We start from the raw sequence: 22,442 nt of genomic DNA on the forward strand, positions 1-22,442 counted from the left end.
TGCAAGCCCAAGCCGTGACACTACCTCCACCATGCTTCACAGATGAAATTGTATGTTTTGGATCATGAACAGATCCTTTCTTTCTCCACACTTTGGCCTTTCCATCACTTTAGTACAGGTTAATCTTGGTTCCAGAACCTTTGTGGTTCACCTCTGTATTTCTTTGCGAATTCCAATCAGGCTTTCTGATTCTTACTGCTGATGAGTGGTTTTGTATCTTGTGGAATTGCCTCTATATTTCTGCTCCTGAAGTCTTCTTCGAAAAATGGATTGTGATACCTTCACCCCTTCCCTGTGGAGGTATTTGGTGATGTCACTGACTGTTGTTTTTGGGTTTTTCTTCACAGCTCTCACAATGCTTCTGTCATCAGCTGTTGTTGTTTTCGTGGCCGATCTGTTCAGTGTACACCAGTGTCTATTTCAGGACATTCCAAATTGTTGTATTGGCTATGCCCAACGCTTATGCAATGCCTCTGTTTGCAATCCCTCTTTTCTCAGCTTCAAAATGGCTTGCTTTTCTCCCGTAGACAGCTCTCTGATCTTCATGTTGCTTTATCCTTTTTAACAACAAACACAGTCTTCACAGGTGAAACCGAAAGCTAAAACCAAGACTAGATGTTCCGAGCTATTTATTGTTTAAACAATCAACCTAACAGGACACACCTAGGTAACAAGAAACACCCGTCAGTCACATATTCCAATATTTTTGCTTGTCTACATATTGGGTGGTCTGATACAAAACGTGCTGTGTTCTACGTTGTTTAACACGTCTAGCCTACATATACTGTAAACACCAGGAAATAAAAGCTGAACTCTCTTCTCATATGTACATCATTCCTGCTGTGTATTCTGCTTCATTAAGAAGATTTACATCATTTATTCCTTTAAATGATGGTCTCATCTAATACTCAGAGTATACAGCACATCTGCATGACAGGAGACCCTGTAATACAGCTTCATACACACATGAGAATCAAACACACGGCTCATCATTAACTCTAATGAACAGTTCAGGTGGATTTTGGAAGGTTTTGAATCGAAGCATTTTGTTTACATCACGCAGCAGGAGCAACAACAACAACAATAACAATAATAATAATAATAATAATAATAATAATAATAATAAATAAACAAACAAATGAAAACATAAATAAATAAACCCGCCTCGCATTTGTGAATTGATTCTCAACGTTCTTAAGTGAGCCGACTCAAAGAGCCGACTCGTTCACGAACGACACATTACTAGTGTACAGTAAAGTTGTGTGTGTACGTTACAGGTGAGAGAAGTAGGCTACCATAATAACTTAATGGCGAGTAACACTTATCTTCATCAGGTTTTAAATATTTAAATCAAGTGTAAAAAATACCAAAAATAAATAAATCATGGTTTAGTTTACAAAATAAGTAGCAGCAAGTGACCGGAAGTCGGAATAGCAGCTCCACTCTGTGTATAGTTTATTTATCTTACTCCATTTATTACAAACTAACAACAAAACAATAACTCAAAACTCTCTCATAATAGAAATAATGAATAGTCTTACCTGATGAGAGCGAATAAATCTCCAGTCCACTGTTATAAACAAGAGTTTTTAAGTGAAAAGGTGGTGTTGGGGGAACAGGTGATTAAGGTGCCATTCCAGCAGGAGGACAGTCTGAGGCTGAGGCGCGCTGATGTGGATCTGAACACGTGTCGCGCGTGCTGAACTGTAGCCAAGGAGACGCAGTACGGCACTCACGCGGAAAACCGCGAGTGACAGGTGCTGGGCTGTGGGAGGAGCGATGGGGTTTGATTGACAGGTGAGCTGTGCGGCTCTACCTGCAGATAAGAGGACTCACCTAGGGGAGGGGGGTAAATACTGAAATTACAGCAACCCAGGGTCTGTCGAGTGAATTCATAATGGTTTTAATGGGAACTGTATTGGGTCCCAGTGGGTCTCTAATGGTCATTTGTTTCCTTTTGTTGGTGCCATGGTACAGTATGTCTAGCGAATACCATTAAGGACCAACAATGGTAATGGTTTTAATGTTTAGCTGACAGGTTGTAATGATATTTGTAGTGGAAACCATTAGAATTTCCGTGATGGTTTCTATTGTTTTGAGGGGTTTTTTTCTTTTCTTTTTTTTTTTTTTCAGCAGGGATGTGTGAAATACAATACTTACAAATTGAGTGAGAGCTCGAGTTGTGTAACAGACTTGTACACTTAGTATTAACATATTAACCGTGTAAGGGTGTCTGTCATTATCTCAAAATACAATTTTCAAGATTGTTTTTATTCAGGCTTTAGAGTTCATTAGAAATAATCATCACTGGCTTTGATCAAATTAAGCCAGTTGTTTTTATGAAAAAAAATTAATGGTTGCCTAAATAGGCCTAATATATATATATATATATATATATATATATATATATATATATATATATATATATATATATATATATAAGAAAAAAAAAAAAAAAAAAAAAAAAAAAAAGAGAGAGTAAATTTCAATAGTTGCGTATTTGTTTACTTGAAGGATTTCCATCTGGCCACCTATCAGAGCAGCACCTGTTTCAGCCAGGTGTGTAATTCAGTATGGTCAGGGAGAGGCAGCTTCAAAGAACAGAATGAGAAAGGAGCAGCGTGGTGGAACAGGGCCCTGGTTTGGATATCACCGGTTGCCAAGGCTGACATCAGCACGAAAGCCTCCGTCCTCCCTTTTTTGAGGACAACAAAAAGCACTTTGATTTCTTTCCTTTTTTCCCCCCCAGTTCTCTTAAAACACACGTACACAAAGATCATCATGCCTAATAAGGACAGACGTTTCTTCTATTTCTGTAACAGACAAGACATGCATTCTTTCCAATACTTTCACAAACAATCTGGCTTCCGCTTTCATATGCACAAATGCTCTGAAATGCTAATGACAGAAAAATCACTGAGTTTATTCATTTTGAAGACTGGTTTTGGCTGAATTTTTACCAGCCATTAAGTTTTAGTGTTTGTTCACACACACAAAAAAAAACAACAACCCAAGTGTAATAACTTTTATGTAACTATTACTATAATACCCACAGGTATTATAACTACAGCCCCATGACATTTTGTAATGATGGTTTTGCATTATAAATAAACTTCATACAATAACCTTTTAAACTGACTGAGCTGACTGTAAACTCAAATAGATCACTGTAAAGTTCAAATGTACCACTGAACTACTAAAAAAAAATGTTCAAACTGATTGAAATGGTGTTGGTTGGGTCATTGGCACAAAGAGACCTATCATCTAACACAAATAGAGTAAGGCTACAACAGTCATGTCCTCATCTCAATTAAAATATACACACTCCCTCTAGTGGACAAACTTAAAACACTAAAATACCTATCAAAAACTGAACAATGGTGACATGATTCCATCCCATAATGTTAGTAAAAACACCTAGGTACTAAAACGATGTAAAATATACCATGATAATGACGTGCATGATTATAACAGAAGAACTTTCTGAGGGACGGATGTTTTGACCTTTATTTGGTAGCCAGGGTGAAATATTTTAAATATAAATGTGTTAAAGTAGTGCATGAAGTCAGCTCCAGAACTACTAACACCCTTGGTACAGAAAAAGTTGATGAAAACATTCATTAGGTTCATTAGTTCAGTCTCACATTGAGGATATAAGAACTTTTTTTTATTTTTATTGAGACACCTTTATTATAAGAAAAATATAAATAAATAAAAACGCTTATCAAAATCTATATTTTTAAAGAAAAACATGAGACTGTATGACTGCATTATTTCATCATATAAAGTTTCACAGAGTTACCAGGTTATTAGGTACACGTATCTAGTCAGTTTGCTGTAGATCCATTACAGGTGCAAGCCTGATATTTTTACATGTAAGCAGCAGCTATAGAGATCCTAATAAATGGGAGGAAATCATTTAAAATAATAAAATGTATTGTTCAGTCCATACAGTTTTTTTTGTGATTGTTGCGGCTAAACTGCTTGATTTTGTGGCGACTTTTTAAAAAAAAAAAAAATTTGCGATGCAATGTGCAGAAATTTTTATGCTCCACCCCCCCCCCCCCCCCGAAAAAACTTGAATTGCACGAAATTGCTTTGCACACGCTTTCGCACTGATGTTTGTTGGTAAATGAAACCTTTTAGCCGTACTCATGTTCGATGCACATGAATTGAAGATGGCTTCAGCTGAAAGCGCGTTGGGATGACGTCACATGACGCGTCTCGGCTCAAATCTGCGGCAATTTTTCAAAATTGTAAGATCCTACGGATATTGTAGAGTTGCTTGATTTTGCGTTCATTTCTGCGATGGCAAAATCACAACATCCTGGAAGGACTGACTGTTATAAGTACAGATTGATGTGGACTGGGGTTTGTTTCAACATCTGTTTCCTAACTTCCTGCCACATCTGTAAAAAAAAAAAAAAAAAAAAAAATCTACAAAAAATACCGACTGATTTTGTTAAGGTCCATTTTGTCAGTTTAAATTCTCTTATCCTACTTCAAACCAGTGTTTTTGCTGATATGAAGGATCTGCATTGGTGCATTATGGAAGATGAAGTCCACACGTCAGGTGAAGTGCAGCTGTAGACATGGATTTATACCATCAGGACAAGACCTAGTGTGTCATGAGTAAATGCTGAAAAACAGAAGAAAGAGCAAGAAAATGTATAAGGTAATAATTACTTATCTTCAGTTCAGGTAACCAAGAGAACATGTCATTTGAAACTGCTAAAATAATCTATTTACAACAAAACGCTGTTTTACTTTTTTAAATACCCAAACGACAAGAAATTCCCTAGGAGCATCTCTACACATTTTATGCCTATTAAAAGTGGTACAATATCTGCTCTAAAAAAATGAATATGCTCATACTGTCCTCCTGCCAGCCCAACTAACAGTAGTTAACTAACACTTACACTAATGCTAACCTTAGCTAACACTAGAACACTAACAAAACCTAACGCTAGTTAGTGATGAACTAAACTGTCTCGATTGTTATGGTATATTATATTTAAACGTTTGGCTAGTTGAGAATGCTGAGAACTTGATTATGGTGGTGCAAATCAAGAGTCAAGATGCTGAGATCCTCCTTATGTCTGTGTACCTGTGACAGATGTGAGCTAATTTACTAGCGGCCCGTTAGCTAAGTTAGCTAGTGCTAGTATTAACTAGTGATGTTATGCTGGGTATTGGAGCTTCACAGTGCATGTGGAGAAGGCAGGGTACTTTCAGATGAAGCTCAGTATGGAAGCTTGTGTTGTTTTCCTGTAATGATATCTATGATGATGAATCCTTGCTTAGGGACAAGTTCAGTTTTGGTGGAGGGGGGTTCGAGTAGCCTATATACTGTCAGAATAGTCTATACAATACAATTTGTGGGTTGTTGTTGGTGATAGTATTGTGTCAGAGCGGTGTCAGTTGCCAGTAATATCTCCCAATATGGTACATGCATGTAAATTTGCATTTTAATTGTTACTTCTGTTTAATAATGCTGAGATGAATGACATTTTCATTATTTGTTTTCACTTACCATCTTAAACAGTTACTTAAACACTTTTTGGTTGTCTGACAATGCACAAGCATATTCGGTTACTCAATCTCAAAGCTTCACTCATTGGCGCTTAATGAAACGTCATGTCACTGTCTAGTTGAAGCACACTATCCTACTTCCCTACATTTTAATCTTACAGATATGATTACATTAAAGATCTACAGTAAAAAAAGCAGTATTAACTCTATAAATATACAGAAAACAAGCTGGAAACCACACCACATCTCTGCACATGCATCCATTTTCTATACCACGTATCCTACAGGGTCGTGGGAGAACCTGGAGCCTATCCCAGGGAGCATCAGGCACGAGGCGGGGTACACCATGGACGAGGTGCCAATCCATCGCAGGACACAATCACATACACATTCACACACCCATTCATACACTACGGACACTTTGGACATGCCAATCATGTCTTTGGACTGGGGGAGGAAACCGGAGTACCTGAAGGAAACCCCCGCAGTACGGGGAGAACATGCGAACTCCACACACACTGGGCCACTGTGGGAATCGAACCCCCTGGAGGTGTGAGCTGAACGTGCTAACTACTAAGCCACATGTTCAGGAGTTCCTTCATTTGATATTGCTTATAACAGCCATTTATTTCTTACTGGCTTTTACACACACAGTGCAATGTTACATGAGACATAAGACTATATTCCTTTGACCTCTAGGAGTGTCTATTGTGCAACTAAAGCTTTGAGAAGGGAACCATTTTACAACACATCTGTCTGGAATGCTTCAATGCTTCAAGAATCTGCATCTCGCCATTACATTAGATACGTTACTAGCTAATTAGCTTAGCTTCTACGCTTCTAAGTAACACTTCCCAAATCAGTGTTTCACCATAGTACTAATCTCTACTTTTGAGCAGTCTTTCCGATCTTCACCCTAACACCAAACCATATAACTGAAATGATATGATGATTTCTGTAAGCAAGGCTGGTCCTATATCAGCGTTAAATGGGACTGGGCTTGCCAAAACCAAGCTTAGAAAGCCATGACTTTTCATCATTTTGTTTTATTTCCCATATTTTAACATGCCTTTGTGATGAACATCTTCATAAATACTCGAATAGGTGAGTTTGTTTTTGTTTTTCAGAGCACGGAAGCAATCGAACTGTATACCAGTACAGTGTTACTTTAGGTTTCTTAAAAATATGTATAAAGGTTAGATAAACCTACAAAAAATTGTCGGTTGTGTCATAGCCAAAGAAGAAATATTTGAAAGATATGAAGTGTGTTGAGCAAGCACAATGAAGACCAAGCTGTGAAGAGTTGAAGCAGAATACAACTTCTCAGATAACACTGACTGATAGAGCAGCAAAAGCTGGCTTCGGCAGCATCATCATTTAAATTCACATGAATATTTAAGCACTGACAGATCTTAGGCCTCTTTAGTCTTGAGTGTCCTCGAGTGATCCAAGATAAGGTAAGTGCAACACAACATGATTGTCCAACTACTTCCAGATAAAGCAAAAAACCTACAAAAAATGTGGCTCAACAGTAGAATCACATCCCTGTAAATAGGACTGCGCAATAGATTTCAGCAATGTATAACTCCTTAGTTTTACATACTGTATTATTTAAGTACATTAGAATGTACTCTCTACAGAGATAAAAGAAAATAAATTATTTAGATGTCCTCAGAATTATTTAAAAGTAAAAAAAAAAAAAATCGAAACACTGCCTAACATAAGTATTCACCCCAAAAAATCAATACTTAGTGTACAGTACTTTTGCAGCAATTAAAGCGTTGAGTTGTTTCAGATGTGTCTCTATGAGCTTTGCACATTTTGATCTTGGCATTTTCTCTCATTCCTCAACACACACTGAACTGAACACCATCCCACTCCCAGTGCAATATCTGCACATTCCTGCATTGACTCTGTTATATTTTTGCTGCTACTGTACTTATAAAAATATAGTATTTAATTTCTTGTCACTATTATACTCTTTACCTGGCTGCTACTGCAATAACTGCTATGTCCATATATGGTATAAGCTAATCTCCTGAAGACTAAGTCATAGCATGTTATGTTTACATTCACAGCCTTTTTTTATTATTGTTATTCTTTTTGCACTACCTGTTATATCGGACACTTCTACACTAGAACTGTGTACTGTTCGGCGCTACACTGTCTCTGAATGTCCCTATTGTCCTGTTTTAGTACTTACAGTACTGTCTTGTGTTGTTAGCACACGTCTAAATGTGTACTTTGTGTAGAATGTGTAGATCTTATTTAGTTCTGTCTCGTCTCATGTGGTTAGTGTGTGTTTTATGTAGCACCGTGATCCTGGAGGAACGTTGTTTTCGTTTCACTGTGTACTGTACCAGTGTATATGGTATATGGTTGAAATGACAATAAAGCCACTTGAACGTGAACTTGAACAAACTTTCTCAACCTCAACCAAATTAGATGGATTTTTAAATGCTTTTTTAAAAAATGCTATTTTTAAGGTCATACCACAGATTTTCAATTGGATACATCTGGGCTTTGGCTCAGCCATTTCAAAATACAAACCTTTTTCTTTTAAGCCGTTCCTTTGTCGTTTTCTGCCCTGTGTTTTAGCTCACTGTCCTGTTGGGATGTAAATTTTCTGCCTAGACACAGATTTCTGGCTGACTGGAACAGGTTCTCCTCAAGAATTTGCTCCTCAAGTATTTGTCTCCATCCATGTTGCCAAGCTTTCCAGTTCCTTCTGCTGAAAAGCAACCGCAGAGCATGATGCTACCACCACCGTGCTTGATAGTAGAAATGCTGTCATCTGGGTGTTGGGCTGTATTCGTTCTGTGCCAAACATAACACTTTTCTTTTACATCAAATGGCTCACAATCTTTTTTTTTTTCCCAAAAGCTCTCAGATTTAGTCACATGCCTTCTAGAAAATTCCAGGCTTGCCTTTTCGTTAGCCTTCCTCAGAACTGGCTTCCTTCTAGCCACTTTCCCATAGACGTCGGCTCTATGACGAGCTGATGATATTGTTGAGGTCTGCCCAGGTTCTCCCATTTCAGCCAGTGAGATCTGTCACTCCTTCAGTGTTGTAGCTGGCCTCTTGGACACTTCTCTGACAACTGCTCTTCTTTGAAAGGACAGACTGATCTTGCTGCTTCTGCTTGCTATATTTTTTCCACTTTGCTAGAATGGATTTCACAGTGCTCTTAGGAAGGTTCCAGGCTTTGCTCATCTTTTTATAATCTTTTTTTTTTCTTCCTAACAACTGAACAGGCAGTTCCTTTGTCTTCATGACAGCAAGAGTGATCTGATCTGAAATGTTAGCTGTGAGACCTCCTAATGTCAGGACATTGGATTTGAAATGAACATACGTGTTTAACATTTATTATGAGTGCTCAAGACAATTAAACACTAGTCCTAATTCAGATTGTTGAAAGAAAGGGGGTGAATATTTATCAGTTAAGCAGGTTTAAAAAGAAAAAAAAAGATTTTTACTTTAACATAATTCTGAGGACATCCAATTAATTGATATCCTCAGAATTATTCAAATAAAACAAAAATCTAAAAAAAAAAAAAAAAAAAAACTGCTTAACTGATAAATATTCACCCCTCCCCTTTTCTAATTTTTTAAAAATATTAATTAATTATTTTATTTTATTGCATTTACCTATTTACCTATTGATCTTGCAAAAAGAGAAATAATCACTAGGGGTGAATTTTTAACATTTAAAAGAATCTTACGCTTCAGTTTTACAGTTTTATTTATGAATTAAAGCTGCTTCTAGGCATATGCTCATATTTATTACAAACAACTGTATGTTGTTCCCTTCCTACTTAAGATCCAACGAATCCAGTTTGCATTTCAATTGTGCACCTCAAAATATATCGGTTATTGGATACCAGTTTAAATATCTATTTGTGTCTATTGAATTCTAATGTATACATCTATATTTTTCCGTTTATATAGCTTCAAGCTTAATTTATATAGTTTCAGCAGACAGGTTATAGCTGTAACACAGTCCGACTGGTTGGGAGTGGTTCTATGGCGTCAAGCCCAACACAAAAGCATATTTAATGCATATAGGGACAAAGAATCAGCCACACCAGTGCTGTGCTGCAGATAAAGTGTCAAGACTCCTGAATGCCCTGCATATAAATAATTCACACCAAAGTCCTAAGCTAAGTAAACAAGCTGATTTCATTCATCCCCATAAACAATGGGTGAAAAAATAGAAATGGGAAGGAGGAATGATGCAATCTGTGTAAAGGGAAATCAAATTATCAAGTAGTACTGATGATCTTTTGTGTTTGTCATATGAAAATCTCGGGAACTTACTAGTTCATTGTATACACCTTATTCTTCATCTATAGTCTCAATAAACCTGACCATGGTGAATTCTGCATTGAGGCCTCAACTTTTAAAAAAAAAAAAAAACTGAAAACATGCATAGTAACAGGTTATACATTCTACAAATTATATTCAAAAGCTATGTCAGTATTTACACAGGTAATTCTAAGTAGCTAGTTTTCTGTATTCAGACTTGAGTTTAAGGTCAGCCCATTAAATTTACCCATGTTCATGCTTCTGAGGTTGCCAGATTTCTCTTTTCTAACTTTTCTTTCTTTTGCCACAGGAGAGTTTCTAAGGTGTGGAGCTTTGGCGTGATCGAGGATGTGAAGCTGTAAAAGCAAGCATTTGACACCTCCTCATTTGACACCTCCTCATTTGACACCTCCTCATTTGACACCTCCTCGGTCCTCAAGGCTTCATTACATTTCAGTTGTGTTGAACACGGTGCTTTCACAATGGCTTGATATATACCAGTAGACAGTCGGTGCTAACTTCAGTTTCGCAGGGTTTGCTTCAAATAAGATATTACTCTAATGCTACTTGATGACATGTTAAAATAATAACAACATCCTAACTTCAGTCTGACTCTATCGTTATCTCTATATCTTTTTCAATAGATCCAGGGTCTCTGGGTTGATCCTGAACTCGGGTTACTGTCTGTGCAGAGTTTTGCATGTTCTTCACACGTGTGTGTGTGTAGGTTTACCTGGGATCCACCACACCCCCGACTAGGATAAAGCGGTTACTGAAGATGGAGGAATGTTTTTTTTGCTGTTCTTGGCTTTAATGAAGCTGTACTCTTTGTGATAGGTTCTCACTAACAACTGCAAAGGATTTTGGGCACAGCCAAAGGGTGCAGAAAGGGCACATAGAGGGTGCTTGTGAGCACACTTTCAAAGCCCTAAATGACACATCCTTGCAGATACACTGTTGGTATATAGGGCATCAGTTCTGTCTAAACTAACGCATTTAAAGTCTAGCACTTTAACACTGGTGGACAGAAAATGCACACTGACAATGAGCTTTTTCATTTGCTGTCAATTGAACTACAGTATACAAGCAAGGGACACTAAAACTATTGTTCTGCAGCAACAGCAAGGCCACAGGATGTCCTGTTTGTAATTTAGGGCTCATGAGCACCCTCTATGTACCCTTACTGTAACCTGCAACAAAAGTAATCTCAGCATTGGTCTCTTACCCAAAACACTTCGCGATTCTCAGCAAGGACCAATCACAGAGAATGGGTTTAGACTTGTATGATAATATGTGAATAAGCAGAAGACAAATAAACATCTTATAGTAGTCTAATATACTGCAGATATACAGTATTAAGGCTGATTGTCGTCATCATAATCATCATCATGATGAAGAAAAAGTCCTAATTGTTAACGTCAAACAATTGAGGGTTTCAAGCAAGTTGCTGCAAGCCTATAAAAGAGCACTTGATGCAGCATGTCCTACTTTTTGCACAGCGAACTACATGATGAATAGCCTCATATTTATATTGACAGTGCCAGAAAGAGATAAGCTTGCGTGAAGGAATGAAAACACAGAAGTGACTGAACGTATCCAGGGCTTGATGGTTAAGCTGATCAAGTTATGATCATCTCTTATGGTTACAGCTCACTAGAAGTAGGCCTAAGTCAATGTGCCATAGAAAATTCGGTCTTTGAATGAAGTATTATCTCTGATTAATACTGTCTTCTTCAAGCTTCCATTTGTGTAAAAATGTGTGGCCTCTACAGAGTAAGATTTTACCATCCTATACACTTAAAACAATGTCATCGATGTTAATCTGGTCTTATAGCAGCACAGGGGTTGTGTCGCTGCAGATGTTGTGTACTATTTGAGCGATAAAGACTAACCTGGTGAAGCGTGCAAGGGCTCCGAAGCCGGCTACTCCAGAGAGGCCATAGATGCAGAGCAGGATGGCGTTAATGATGACATCAGCTCTCAGTACATATGACTGCCAGACCAGGAAGTACACTGAGAGCAGAAGTGTGGCTCCTGTGATGAGGACACTGGCACCGAGATATCTCTCGCTCTCCTGCAAGTTGCCTCTCACGCCTGAGAACACATTCAAGTGATGTAGCCATAAATTAATAAGATAAGATACAAAGTGAAAAAAAAATTACATTACCCATTGATGAAATAAATAAATTTAAATATAACCTGTATTAATCAGGTCAAGCAGCTTACCCCAGTAGACTCTCTGTATTTAACTTACCCCAGTAGACTCTCTGTATTTAACTTACCCCAGTAGACTCTCTGTATTTAACTTACCCCAGTAGACTCTCTGTATTTAACTTACCCCAGTAGACTCTCTGCATCTAACTTACCCCAGTAGACTCTCTGTATCTAACTTACCCCAGTAGACTCTCTGTATTTAACTTACCCCAGTAGACTCTCTGCATCTAACTTACCCCAGTAGACTCTCTGCATCTAACTTACCCCAGTAGACTCTCTGTATCTAACTTACCCCAGTAGACTCTCTGCATCTAACTTACCCCAGTAGACTCTCTGTATCTAACTTACCCCAGTAGACTCTCTGCATCTAACTTACCCCAGTAGACCCTCTGTATCTAACTTACCCCAGTAGACTCTCTGCATCTAACTTACCCCAGTAGACTCTCTGTATCTAACTTACCCCAGTAGACTCTCTGTATCTAACTTACCCCAGTAGACCCTCTGTATCTAACTTACCCCAGTAGACTCTCTGCATCTAACTTACCCCAGTAGACCCTCTGTATCTAACTTACCCCAGTAGACCCTCTGTATCTAACTTACCCCAGTAGACACTCTGTATCTAACTTACCCCAGTAGACTCTCTGTATCTAACTTACCCCAGTAGACCCTCTGTATCTAACTTACCCCAGTAGACTCTCTGCATCTAACTTACCCCAGTAGACTCTCTGTATCTAACTTACCCCAGTAGACTCTCTGTATCTAACTTACCCCAGTAGACCCTCTGTATCTAACTTACCCCAGTAGACCCTCTGTATCTAACTTACCCCAGTAGACTCTCAAGATCTCAAAAGCAGCCATCAGCAAGAGCAAGCACACATCTAGCACCAGATAATTGTCAGGGTAACTCAGCACTTGACCTGCGTCACACAACATTTATATTGCATTTATTTGGTAAATAAATGCCATTTGGTAAATGCTTTTATTCAAAGTATGATAAGGGTTGGTAAGAGACAGATCAGCAAACATTTTCTAAGAATGTTTAAAATCTCCAGGGTGCGTCGGTTGTCCCTCTACAACAGACCCTACACAATGTTTTCCTGTTTTAAGAAAGGGCTCCACATAGAACCTTAATTATCCCTCAGAACCCTTAATTATCCAACAATCCCTTAAAGAAAGCCTTTCTCTGTCTTTAGACTGTCATCACAAAACAGAAACCTATGAACGGTACAACCTTCTAAACAAATGTCCCGTTCTGTCATGTTCTTGTAAGCATGCAGATTCATTATGTTTTTCCGCTGCTCATTATTTTATTCAGGTATGTACTGTATGTACTTACTTTTGTAGATGATCATGCAGAGGCTGGAAAGGAAGTAGAAGAGGCTGTAGAAAGCAGAGGCATACAGCAGAATTTGGAGAAGCACAGAGGAAAGCTCAGGCCTCAGGTCAAGGCTAAATAATTGATTGTATTTTATTTTATTTTATTAACATAGCACATTTAGGAAAGGATAACAAATCAGGCTTGTTTTAAAAGTACACATTACATATGTTACCTTGTAAATATGCACGGTTTATGTAAATATCTTGTTGCATATCTTTTGTCCCAAAATAATAATAATAATGTTTAAATGCTACATGAAAAGGCTCTGTGTTACGGCTCCAGCATAACTAACACAAGGACGTTTAGTTAGTGTACATTGTATACATTATAGAAAGGATACAACACTGGCAGTTCTGTCTGAGGACAATAAAATGGAGACAGAAATAAAGAATATTAATAAAGAAAATTATTATAGTTAGCCGTATAGATTAAGGCAAATCTGTAAAACCAGCAAGGAGTTGTGGTTCAACCTTGACTTAGATCTATCTACATTGCTGACTGAATGTCTTCCACAGATTTGAAATAGACAACAGACTAACTATGGTATACAATTGCATGACTATTTACCATTTGCCAAATTTTGCAGTTATGCCAGCACATGCACTGTCCTTTGTGTGTGTGTGTGTGTGTGTGTGTGTGTGTTGTATTTTTCTAAATTTGTGCTGAAACATTTTGCTCTTGTCACACTACTGGAACCTTACATAGCCCTGTGCACCCCACTGCTCTTATTGGCTTTGTGAGAAAGTTTCATAAATGTTTATAGCAGACTCTTGCAGCTATTTCAGACTTTCTATGTTCAGTTGTCTTGCTATTATTAAAGTTCATTAACTGTACAATGAACCAAAAAAGACGAAAATGTACAGGGAATCATATCAGTCATATCGTTTCTGGGGATAGTTATAGAAAGTCTATAGAGTCTATAGACAATAGGAAAGCCTAAAAACAATCGATTTATAATCTTAGCATCACTTTGAAAACAGAATAACTTTTTTTTTTTTTTTTTTTTGGCAAAACATTTGCTAAATGTCCATCCTTTCACCAGATTTTCCCCAACCTCACTTTACAGCTGTATGTAAGATGATAATATCTGGCCTTAGGGCTATCTAAAGGTTCAGTGCTGGCTTTACCTTCTAATTAACAATAACAATAACAATAATAATAATAATAATAATAATAATAAATTATATATATATATATATATATATATATATATATATATATATATATATATATGTATACACATAAACTTTCTTTCATGTGCTATATATTAATTAACTACAACCCAGACATATATATAAGTTTAGTTTCCTACTTAATAATTAGAAACATAACGCTCAGTATTGTGTGCAGAATAAATAAAACAGTAAACATTGGAACAAATAACACAACCCCGTCTTACAAAAATACACTCAGACATTAACACGTGTAAATAACTTTTACTACGAAAAAAGTCTTTCGAAATGGTATTTTATAGCGCGAACAATCGTATCTATGGCAACGATAGTAATTACCCGTTCGCCTCGTCGCCATCTTGCTTGTGTACTCCTTCGGTTGCGTGTCGTTATGTGTTTAAGAGTCTGTAGCGCCTCCTAGTGAAAAGGAGTATACATGTTTCATGTTGCAAAAGAGTGTAGATTAGTGCAAGGGTGCATGACATCCTCTGAACGCCAGTGTAAAAGTTTATTCAGAAGGCATTAATAGACTGTCTAGTTAAAGAAATATAAATCCAAAAATCCTCTTAGGCTGTAGAGTGAGTAAAATAAATAAAAATGCATCACATATCAATCCTGAGCTCAGGTTACTGTCTGTGTGGAGATTCTGTGCAGGTTTTCTCTACATCTCTGCAAAAAAACAAACAAACAAACAAACAAACAAACAAAACAACAACAACAATAGAAACCCTAGCATTTGTAATGGTTTTAATGTGTATTGTGTAGTGTATTGGTTCGAAGTGGAAACTCTAATGGTCCGTGTGGCTCTCTACTGGTAATTTGTTGCCTTCTATTGGTGGCATGTTACAGCGCCCTCCATTAATATTGGCTGTGAAAAAATGTCTTTATTGTTTCACCTTTTGATCTTTAGTTAAGAACAATTCACAAAGTACTCTGTTCTCATGGATATCAAACAATTCTTTGTTAAATATAGATGTGCAACAATTATTGGCATCCCTATGAATTCATATGAGAAAAATATATTTGAAGTATATTCCCACTGATGTTTACATTTTGTTTACATATGTTCAGATGAAACTAAAATAGAGCTTTTTGGCAATAAACACCAGAGGTGGTTTTGGTGCACACAGAGAGGCAGCCATATGGAAAAGTACCTCATGCCCACGGTTAAATATGGTGGTGGCTCTTTAATGATACCGGGTTACATTGAGTTCAGAATATTAGAAAAATGATTTTAAAATTGTTTTATTAGTTTTTAAATGGCTGAATGGTTTTGCCCCAAATAATTTTCTAACCTATACCTACTAGATTTTTATTTATTATTAATTTATGTTCATTAGCTAATATTTTTTTTTGAGTAACATTTTAATCTGTGTTTTAATCTATTTTTGCCTTAAGAAAGGGAAACATAATGTCTTAAGAAAGAAATACATCATATATTTTCTTAGTTTGCATTGTAATCTTTTTTATTATGTCTTATTTTCTTTTTTTAATGTGTTATAATCATTCTGTAAAGCCTTTTGTAAAGTCTTTTTTGTTGAAGTGCTATAGACTATCAATTATTTTAGTATGTTTTTTCTTCTTTTACTTGTGAATGTAAATATCCTTCTTCTATTATTATATTATTGTTTTTAAAACAACAATAACAACAGCAAGAAAAAAGGATGCTTATTATTATTATTATTATTATTATTACACTCACAAATATGCACTGACGCTTACACACACACACACACACACACACACACACACACACACACACACACACATTCATAAATGATTGGAATGCAGGCTGAGATAACTGTGACAGCGCTGTGAGGAAGCACACCTGTTGAAAAAGAGGGAGAGATAAAGATGAATATGTGAGGCGGAGCAACCATCCCATCAGAGTGTGTGTGTGTGTGTCTCATCAGGGAGACACATGCTCAGTGTCAGTAACAAACCCACTCTGTGTGCCCCAGTCAGTGCGCACTATTAAGAGCAATGTACAGAATGAAGGGTTTGTAAACTAATCATCAGAGACGTTTTGTTTTATTTGCTGTTATTATTTCATGTGACTTTGCTGCACTTCCTCGCTCGTAATAGCACGTGAAAAATGCATTCGAAATTTCTAAACTTTACAACACCTACACTTTCCTCGGTTGTCCCTTTAACGCTCTATGTAGAACCCTACAACACTGTTTCCCTATCAGTAGAATGAGTTTAAGATCCCAAAATCTCTTAAGTATATCCACACAACCTCAAATATCACTTGAAGAACTTTTACTACACTTTTTCCCCTCCAAAAGTGTAGTCAAATGGCTCACGACATACTTTTAATCTATGTACAGTATAATCACTGAATCGGCAGGGCTTGCATTAGGTTTCCATTCTCAAATCAAAGTCTATGAATACACAGACACACACACACACACACACACACACACACACACACACACACTGCAGGCAGTTTTGTATTGTGAACCACTAACAGTAGCCTATAGGATTGCATGTATTCAGGCACATGTAGATTGGATATACATGCAAACAGAGATGAAGTGCATTAACATGGCCAGATGTTTCATTGTCCTCCAAGGCTTCGATTTGTCTTTCTCTCGCCTGTGTCCGTCTAAACAATCCCTACTGTGTTAATGAAATAACTGGTGCGTTGTTTAGGTTAAACAGAGAGAGAGAGAGACGGAGAGAGAGAGAGACAGAGAGAGAGAGAGAGAGACAGAGAGAGAGATGCTCCAGCTGTGAGGATAAAGACAACAAAACAGCATCTCACAAGAGCAGGGGGAAGAAAGGACACAGCATTATTGTGTGTAAAGAGGTCGCAGATAAAGAGAGGAGAAATACATCATTCAGCTCCTACAGTATTCACTGCACGCATCACACCTCATCCATTCACAATCACTCACCCAAACCATGTCAGATCCCCAAACACAGGAAAAATATCCCACACAGCACCTCAACTACACTTCTGACTTGTTCGGACATATTGTCAAATAGTACATCAAACAGTCTGGCCTAAAATGACACATTCAATCATTTATGTAAATAATATTTGTTTTGTTTTTTTATTTGGATGAAAATACTTTTATTGTAGGCAACTGACAGGAAAAATGACTGGATGAGTATTTTAAAACAGGGAAAGATATTGTTTGGCAAGTTTTACACTGAAATACATCTAAAAAAAAAAATATCATGAAAATTGCATTTGATTAATAAAAGTATTTTATATTTTACTTTGAAATGCTTCAGTGGAAAACTAGAGTAGATTCGGATGGCTGTTAGATTCTGAGTTATAGTATAATAATCCTTCACACTTCACACTTCAGATATTCAGGATATCACTTCCCAAAGTGAAAATTGCTCACGCTGGATTGTCTAGTGATTTTGGCACATCATTTTCCCCCCCCAAATACTGTCATGTGTCAAATGTCAAAAGTCTACGAGAGATTCATTACAGGCTTTAGTCGGACACTTTCCTCCTTTAGAGCAATGCTTCAAACCCCATCTGCTTACAATCTACACATGGTGCACATTTTCACCTCTGAAACCTAACTTTATAGCTATACTTACTACCCACTAGTCTTGTGTCTAATATACACATTTGGTTATAGATGTATAAATAGTTTCGTGACTTCTATTTCAGTACAGAAACATTTTAGATTTCCAAACATGTTCCTTTTCAAACAAACATACAGAAAAAAAAAAAAAAAATCAGTGCTACAGAATCAAGTGGGTAAGTAACATATTAAACTGCGAGAACAGAAGCAAGTGTGGCAGTCAAAGTCTGTACAGATTCTCCATAATGCTCAGAAAAACTTACCAGCTCATTTCCAACAGCTATAACACTGCTAACACCTCGTACCTGAGACTTCTTGTGCATTTTTAAAAAGCTAAGAATTGTTACATTAAATACTTTTTATTTCTCCATATTTTTTTTCAATCACTGTGTACTGCAGTCTATTAAAAATAAAATTAAGTACAAAGGTCAATTTCAGTATTTGTGCTTTACACATGCATAAGACTTTTTTTTTTTACAGTATATATATATATATATATATATATATATATATATATATATATATATATATACATATATATATACACATATATGCATGTATATATACTGCAAAAAAAAAGATATATAAAAAAGCACACCACCTGTGCAAAATATTATATATATATATATATATATATATATATATATATATATATATATATATATATATATATAATATTTTGCACAGAGGGTTACCGATGGTGAAGGTTGTTGTTGCTGTGATGTCTCATGGGGGTTTCGGGGAGAGATTAAGAGAGAGATGCTGTGTTATTACTTTATTCCATTTATTCAAGAATCAAGAAATTGCTTCAAACGAACGGACAAAGTGTCACAATAATGTTTCAACTGACTCTGAAACGATTGACTCGTTTATTGTCTAACATGTGAGCAGACATAACACATTCTGTCTTATAACCTTGTTATGTTAACTGCATTAACTTATGCACTTCTAGTACATTAATTACATCAGTGTAAAAAAAAAAAAATGCTTTGTATGCTTAAGGCAACAACGATACAACCCATGTCATTTATCTTTTCACATCTGTTCTTCTGTAGCATGCACATCATGTTCAGCATGTTTTTGGGTGAGGCCAATGATACATGATAAGATTGTTTAGTGTTTAGTTAATTGCCTAAGACTTTTACACAGTATATTTAGGTGTATATGTGTGATGCATATATGTAAGCTATATTCTATCCATGTGCAACACCTGTTTATATATGTGCTACATGTAATCTCCATGGACTACTGAAATGTGTGATGCTGTTCAGCAGCACATCATACGCTGTGTGTCAGTAGTAAGTGTTAGTAGGTGGCCTCTGTCTCGCGCATCCTCTATGCTTCCGTGCTGTTGCTCCGTCGAGGCGAGCGCACGCGCGAGACCGGGAGTCATTTGCGTAATGCAAGTTACCCAGACCGGGGATTCTGACTTTTAACATGGCTTTCCTAGAGGATAAACGTTATAAATAGGCTAATAATTTAAATAAATATTATTAGGTGCGGTAATAGCTATTTAATATTTTATTATTATTATTATTATTTTTTGGAAAGTCGGGTCTTCAGTATAGGCTGCGCAATTGGAGTCACAAGAACACCTGACATCTCAGGACTTGAGGTGACCTGCTGTTTTTAGGACGCTTCAGAGAAGAGAAGAGAAGAAGTGCTGCAGGTTCGACTCGCTTTGAAGTCATTCATTATAAGGGGAAATCTTCATCAGGAGAGAAGTGTTGTGTCGCTCCCTGGGCTAAGGGTTTTCTCAGTGAGGAAGGGCGACAGCAGCGCTGGGTTGAGGCACCCAGAGGAGGAGGAGGAGGAGAAGAAGGAGAAGGAGAAGAAGGAGAAGGAGTGCATGGCTGGGTGAGACGCGGAGAGCCCGGTCCGGCCTCAGCGCTACATGGAGGAGTTCAGCAGCAGATAAGCATGGACGTGGTCGATGAAACGGAGGCTTTACAGAGGTTCTTTGAAGGTAAGTGGCTTAATCTCGAGTCTATACTCCAGGTTCTGTCCTATATGGCTAAATAAATAAATACATGCATATAAATGAATAAACGGGAATGACATCCTCTGTCATGACAGCTGATTAATTAACTAAATGAAAATACATACAATAAAAGGTTTCATGATTCATTTTGAAATAGAATTCGTTTGTATTTTCTTTGTTGTTTTCATTTGAGCTGAGTGTTTGTTTACATTTATAATTTAGGGTTGTTGTTTTTTTTTTTTGTAATTGAGATTTTTAACTGAGTTCTTAAAAACAACACTAGTTCCAGTTTTACACAAAAGTTCTTGAGCATGTTGTGGATTATTAATGTGAGGACATACATCCTGAAAGTGTTCACCCTTGCTTTTGTTTTGTTCGTGTTCATGACATGGTGTCATGAAGTTTCACTGATGCATGGGAGACTGCGGGGAATGTAGGGTAGTTAGTGATGATGTTTGGGCTTTTTTGAGGGTGTCGGGGAGATGGTGAAGCTGTTTGTGGTTTAGAAATGATGTTTGGGAATTGGTGTGGGGAAGTTATTTTGGGTGTTTGAGAATTGGTGGGGTTTGAGGAAGTTATTGAGGGTGTTTGAGAGTTGGTGGGGTTTGGGGGAAGTTATTGAGGGTGTTTGAGAGTTGGTGGGGTTTGGGGGAAGTTATTGAGGGTGCTTGAGAGTTGGTGGGGTTTGGGGGAAGTTATTGAGGGTGTTTGAGAGTTGGTGGGGTTTGGGGTAAGTTATTGAGGGTGTTTGAGAGTTGGTGGGGTTTGGGGATGTTATTGAGGGTGTTTGAGAGTTGGTGGGGTTTGGGGTAAGTTATTGAGGGTGTTTGAGAGTTGGTGGGGTTTGGGGACATTATTGAGGGTGTTTGAGAGTTGGTGGGGTTTGGGGGAAGTTATTGAGGGTGCTTGAGAGTTGGTGGGGTTTGGGGGAAGTTATTGAGGGTGTTTGAGAGTTGGTGGGGTTTGGGGTAAGTTATTGAGGGTGTTTGAGAGTTGGTGGGGTTTGGGGTAAGTTATTGAGGGTGTTTGAGAATTGGTGGGGTTTGAGGAAGTTATTGAGGGTGTTTGAGAATTGGTGGGGTTTGGGGAAGTTATTGAGGGTGTTTGAGAGTTGGTGGGGTGTGGGGAAGTTATTACGGGCGTTTGAGAGTTGGTGGGGTTTGGGGGAAGTTACTGTATTAAGAGTATTTGAGAGTTGGTGGGGTTTGGGGAAGTTATTGAGGGTGTTTGAGAGTTGGTGGGGTTTGCAGAAGTTATTGAGTGTGTTTAGGATTTGGTTGGGTATTATTAAGTTTCACTCACCTGAAATGATGCATGGGAGACTGCGGGGAATGTGGGGCAGTTAGTGATGATGTTTAGGCTTTTTTGAGGGTGTCGGGGAGATGGTGAATTTGTGGTTTAGAAATAATATTTGGGAATTGGAGTGGGGAAGTTATTATGGGTGTTTGAGAGTCGGATGGTTTTTGGGGAAGTTATTGAGGGTGTTTGGGTGTTACCGATGGTGAACACTGTTGTTGCTGCGAAGTGTCATGGGGGTTTTGGGGAGAGATTAAGAGAGAGATGCTGTGTTATTACTTTATTAAATTATTCAAGAAACAAGAAATTGCTTCAAATGAACGGACAAAGTGTCACAATAATGTTTCAGTTGAGTCTGAAACGATTGACTCTTTTATTGACTAACATGTGAGTAGACATAACGTATTCTGTTTCATAGCCTTGTTATGTTAACTGTGTTAACTTATGCACTTCTAGTACATTACAGCAGTGTAAAGAATTATGCTTTGTGCTTAAGGCAACAAAGATACATCCCATTTCATTTATCTTTTCATATCTGTTCTTCTGTAACATGCACATCATGTTCACCATGTTTTTAGGTGAGAGCAATGATACATGATAAGTGGCTTTAGTGTTGATTCACAGTATTTCCCCATGATAATGCATCATGCTGGGAGTACAGGTGTGATGCAGTGTTTATTGGATGGTTGTCTACCGTAAACACAGATGATGGGCTCTGGCTCTGTGGTTCATGCCTGTCAAGTACTGATCTTGACTTTCATGTGTTTACATTCCTCCAATGGGAGTGAGAGAGATGTGTTGGCTCTGGGCTAAACTGCAGCTCTGGAGGTACAGCTAACAGGGCATTATGCATGTTTTCATATTTGTCTTAAATCAGTTTGGTTTATTTACATAATTATTGGAAAACTTGACTTTCATGATGGCCTTGACTAATGGTTGTATTCATCAACAGATTGTTTTTGTCCACTCTTGGAAGACAAGCATTTTCTCTTTGTAAATGATTGTCCTTTATT

General features: G+C 37.5%; 3 protein-coding genes across 7 annotated transcripts in view; 1 reads left to right on the forward strand and 2 right to left on the reverse strand.

The window, feature by feature from the left end:
* eps8l2 (EPS8 like 2) overlaps positions 1-2,075 on the reverse strand; it is a 39,455-nt gene extending 37,380 nt beyond the window's left edge. Inside the window, exon 1 of the mRNA XM_053641198.1 lies at positions 1,542-2,075. The gene's annotated coding sequence lies outside the window, so the exon portion shown is untranslated. The remainder of the gene's footprint in view (positions 1-1,541) is intronic.
* A 390-nt stretch (positions 2,076-2,465) lies between these two features.
* On the reverse strand, positions 2,466-15,442 carry LOC128618589 (transmembrane protein 80-like). 4 transcript variants are annotated; one of them, XR_008387749.1, is made up of 7 exons: positions 14,941-15,437; positions 13,770-13,786; positions 13,388-13,481; positions 12,876-12,968; positions 11,730-11,931; positions 4,502-4,639; positions 2,466-4,409 (listed from the first exon to the last, which is right to left on the reverse strand). XR_008387749.1 is itself a non-coding variant. In XM_053642271.1 (6 exons), the coding sequence occupies exons 1-6, from the start codon at positions 14,957-14,959 to the stop codon at positions 4,627-4,629; spliced, it is 438 nt and encodes a 145-aa protein (XP_053498246.1). In that variant the 5' UTR covers positions 14,960-15,437; the 3' UTR covers positions 2,466-4,626. The 4 variants fall into 4 exon arrangements, 3 of the variants coding, with proteins under 3 accessions (XP_053498246.1, XP_053498245.1, XP_053498247.1); XM_053642271.1 differs by having other exon boundaries at positions 2,466-4,639; XM_053642270.1 differs by lacking the exons at positions 2,466-4,409; positions 4,502-4,639 and having other exon boundaries at positions 11,407-11,931; positions 14,941-15,442.
* Positions 15,443-19,753: 4,311 nt separating this feature from the next.
* myrf (myelin regulatory factor) overlaps positions 19,754-22,442 on the forward strand; it is a 27,899-nt gene continuing 25,210 nt past the window's right edge. For both annotated transcript variants that reach the window (XM_053642028.1, XM_053642029.1), the window contains exon 1: positions 19,754-20,118. In XM_053642028.1, the coding sequence (XP_053498003.1) occupies positions 20,073-20,118 (46 nt within the window). In that variant the 5' untranslated portion in view covers positions 19,754-20,072. The remainder of the gene's footprint in view (positions 20,119-22,442) is intronic.

This window comes from Ictalurus furcatus, chromosome 14 (assembly GCF_023375685.1).
Source record: "Ictalurus furcatus strain D&B chromosome 14, Billie_1.0, whole genome shotgun sequence".
Classification (NCBI taxonomy): Eukaryota; Metazoa; Chordata; class Actinopteri; order Siluriformes; family Ictaluridae; genus Ictalurus; species Ictalurus furcatus.

Coding starts and splice junctions, on each gene's coding strand:
- LOC128618589 (XM_053642270.1), bottom strand. Junction 12,969..13,387: donor CTGCATGATCATCTACAAAA/GTAAGTACATAC, acceptor TGTGTGACGCAG/GTCAAGTGCTGAGTTACCCT. Junction 11,932..12,875: donor GATCTTGAGAGTCTACTGGG/GTAAGTTAGATA, acceptor ATGTGTTCTCAG/GCGTGAGAGGCAACTTGCAG.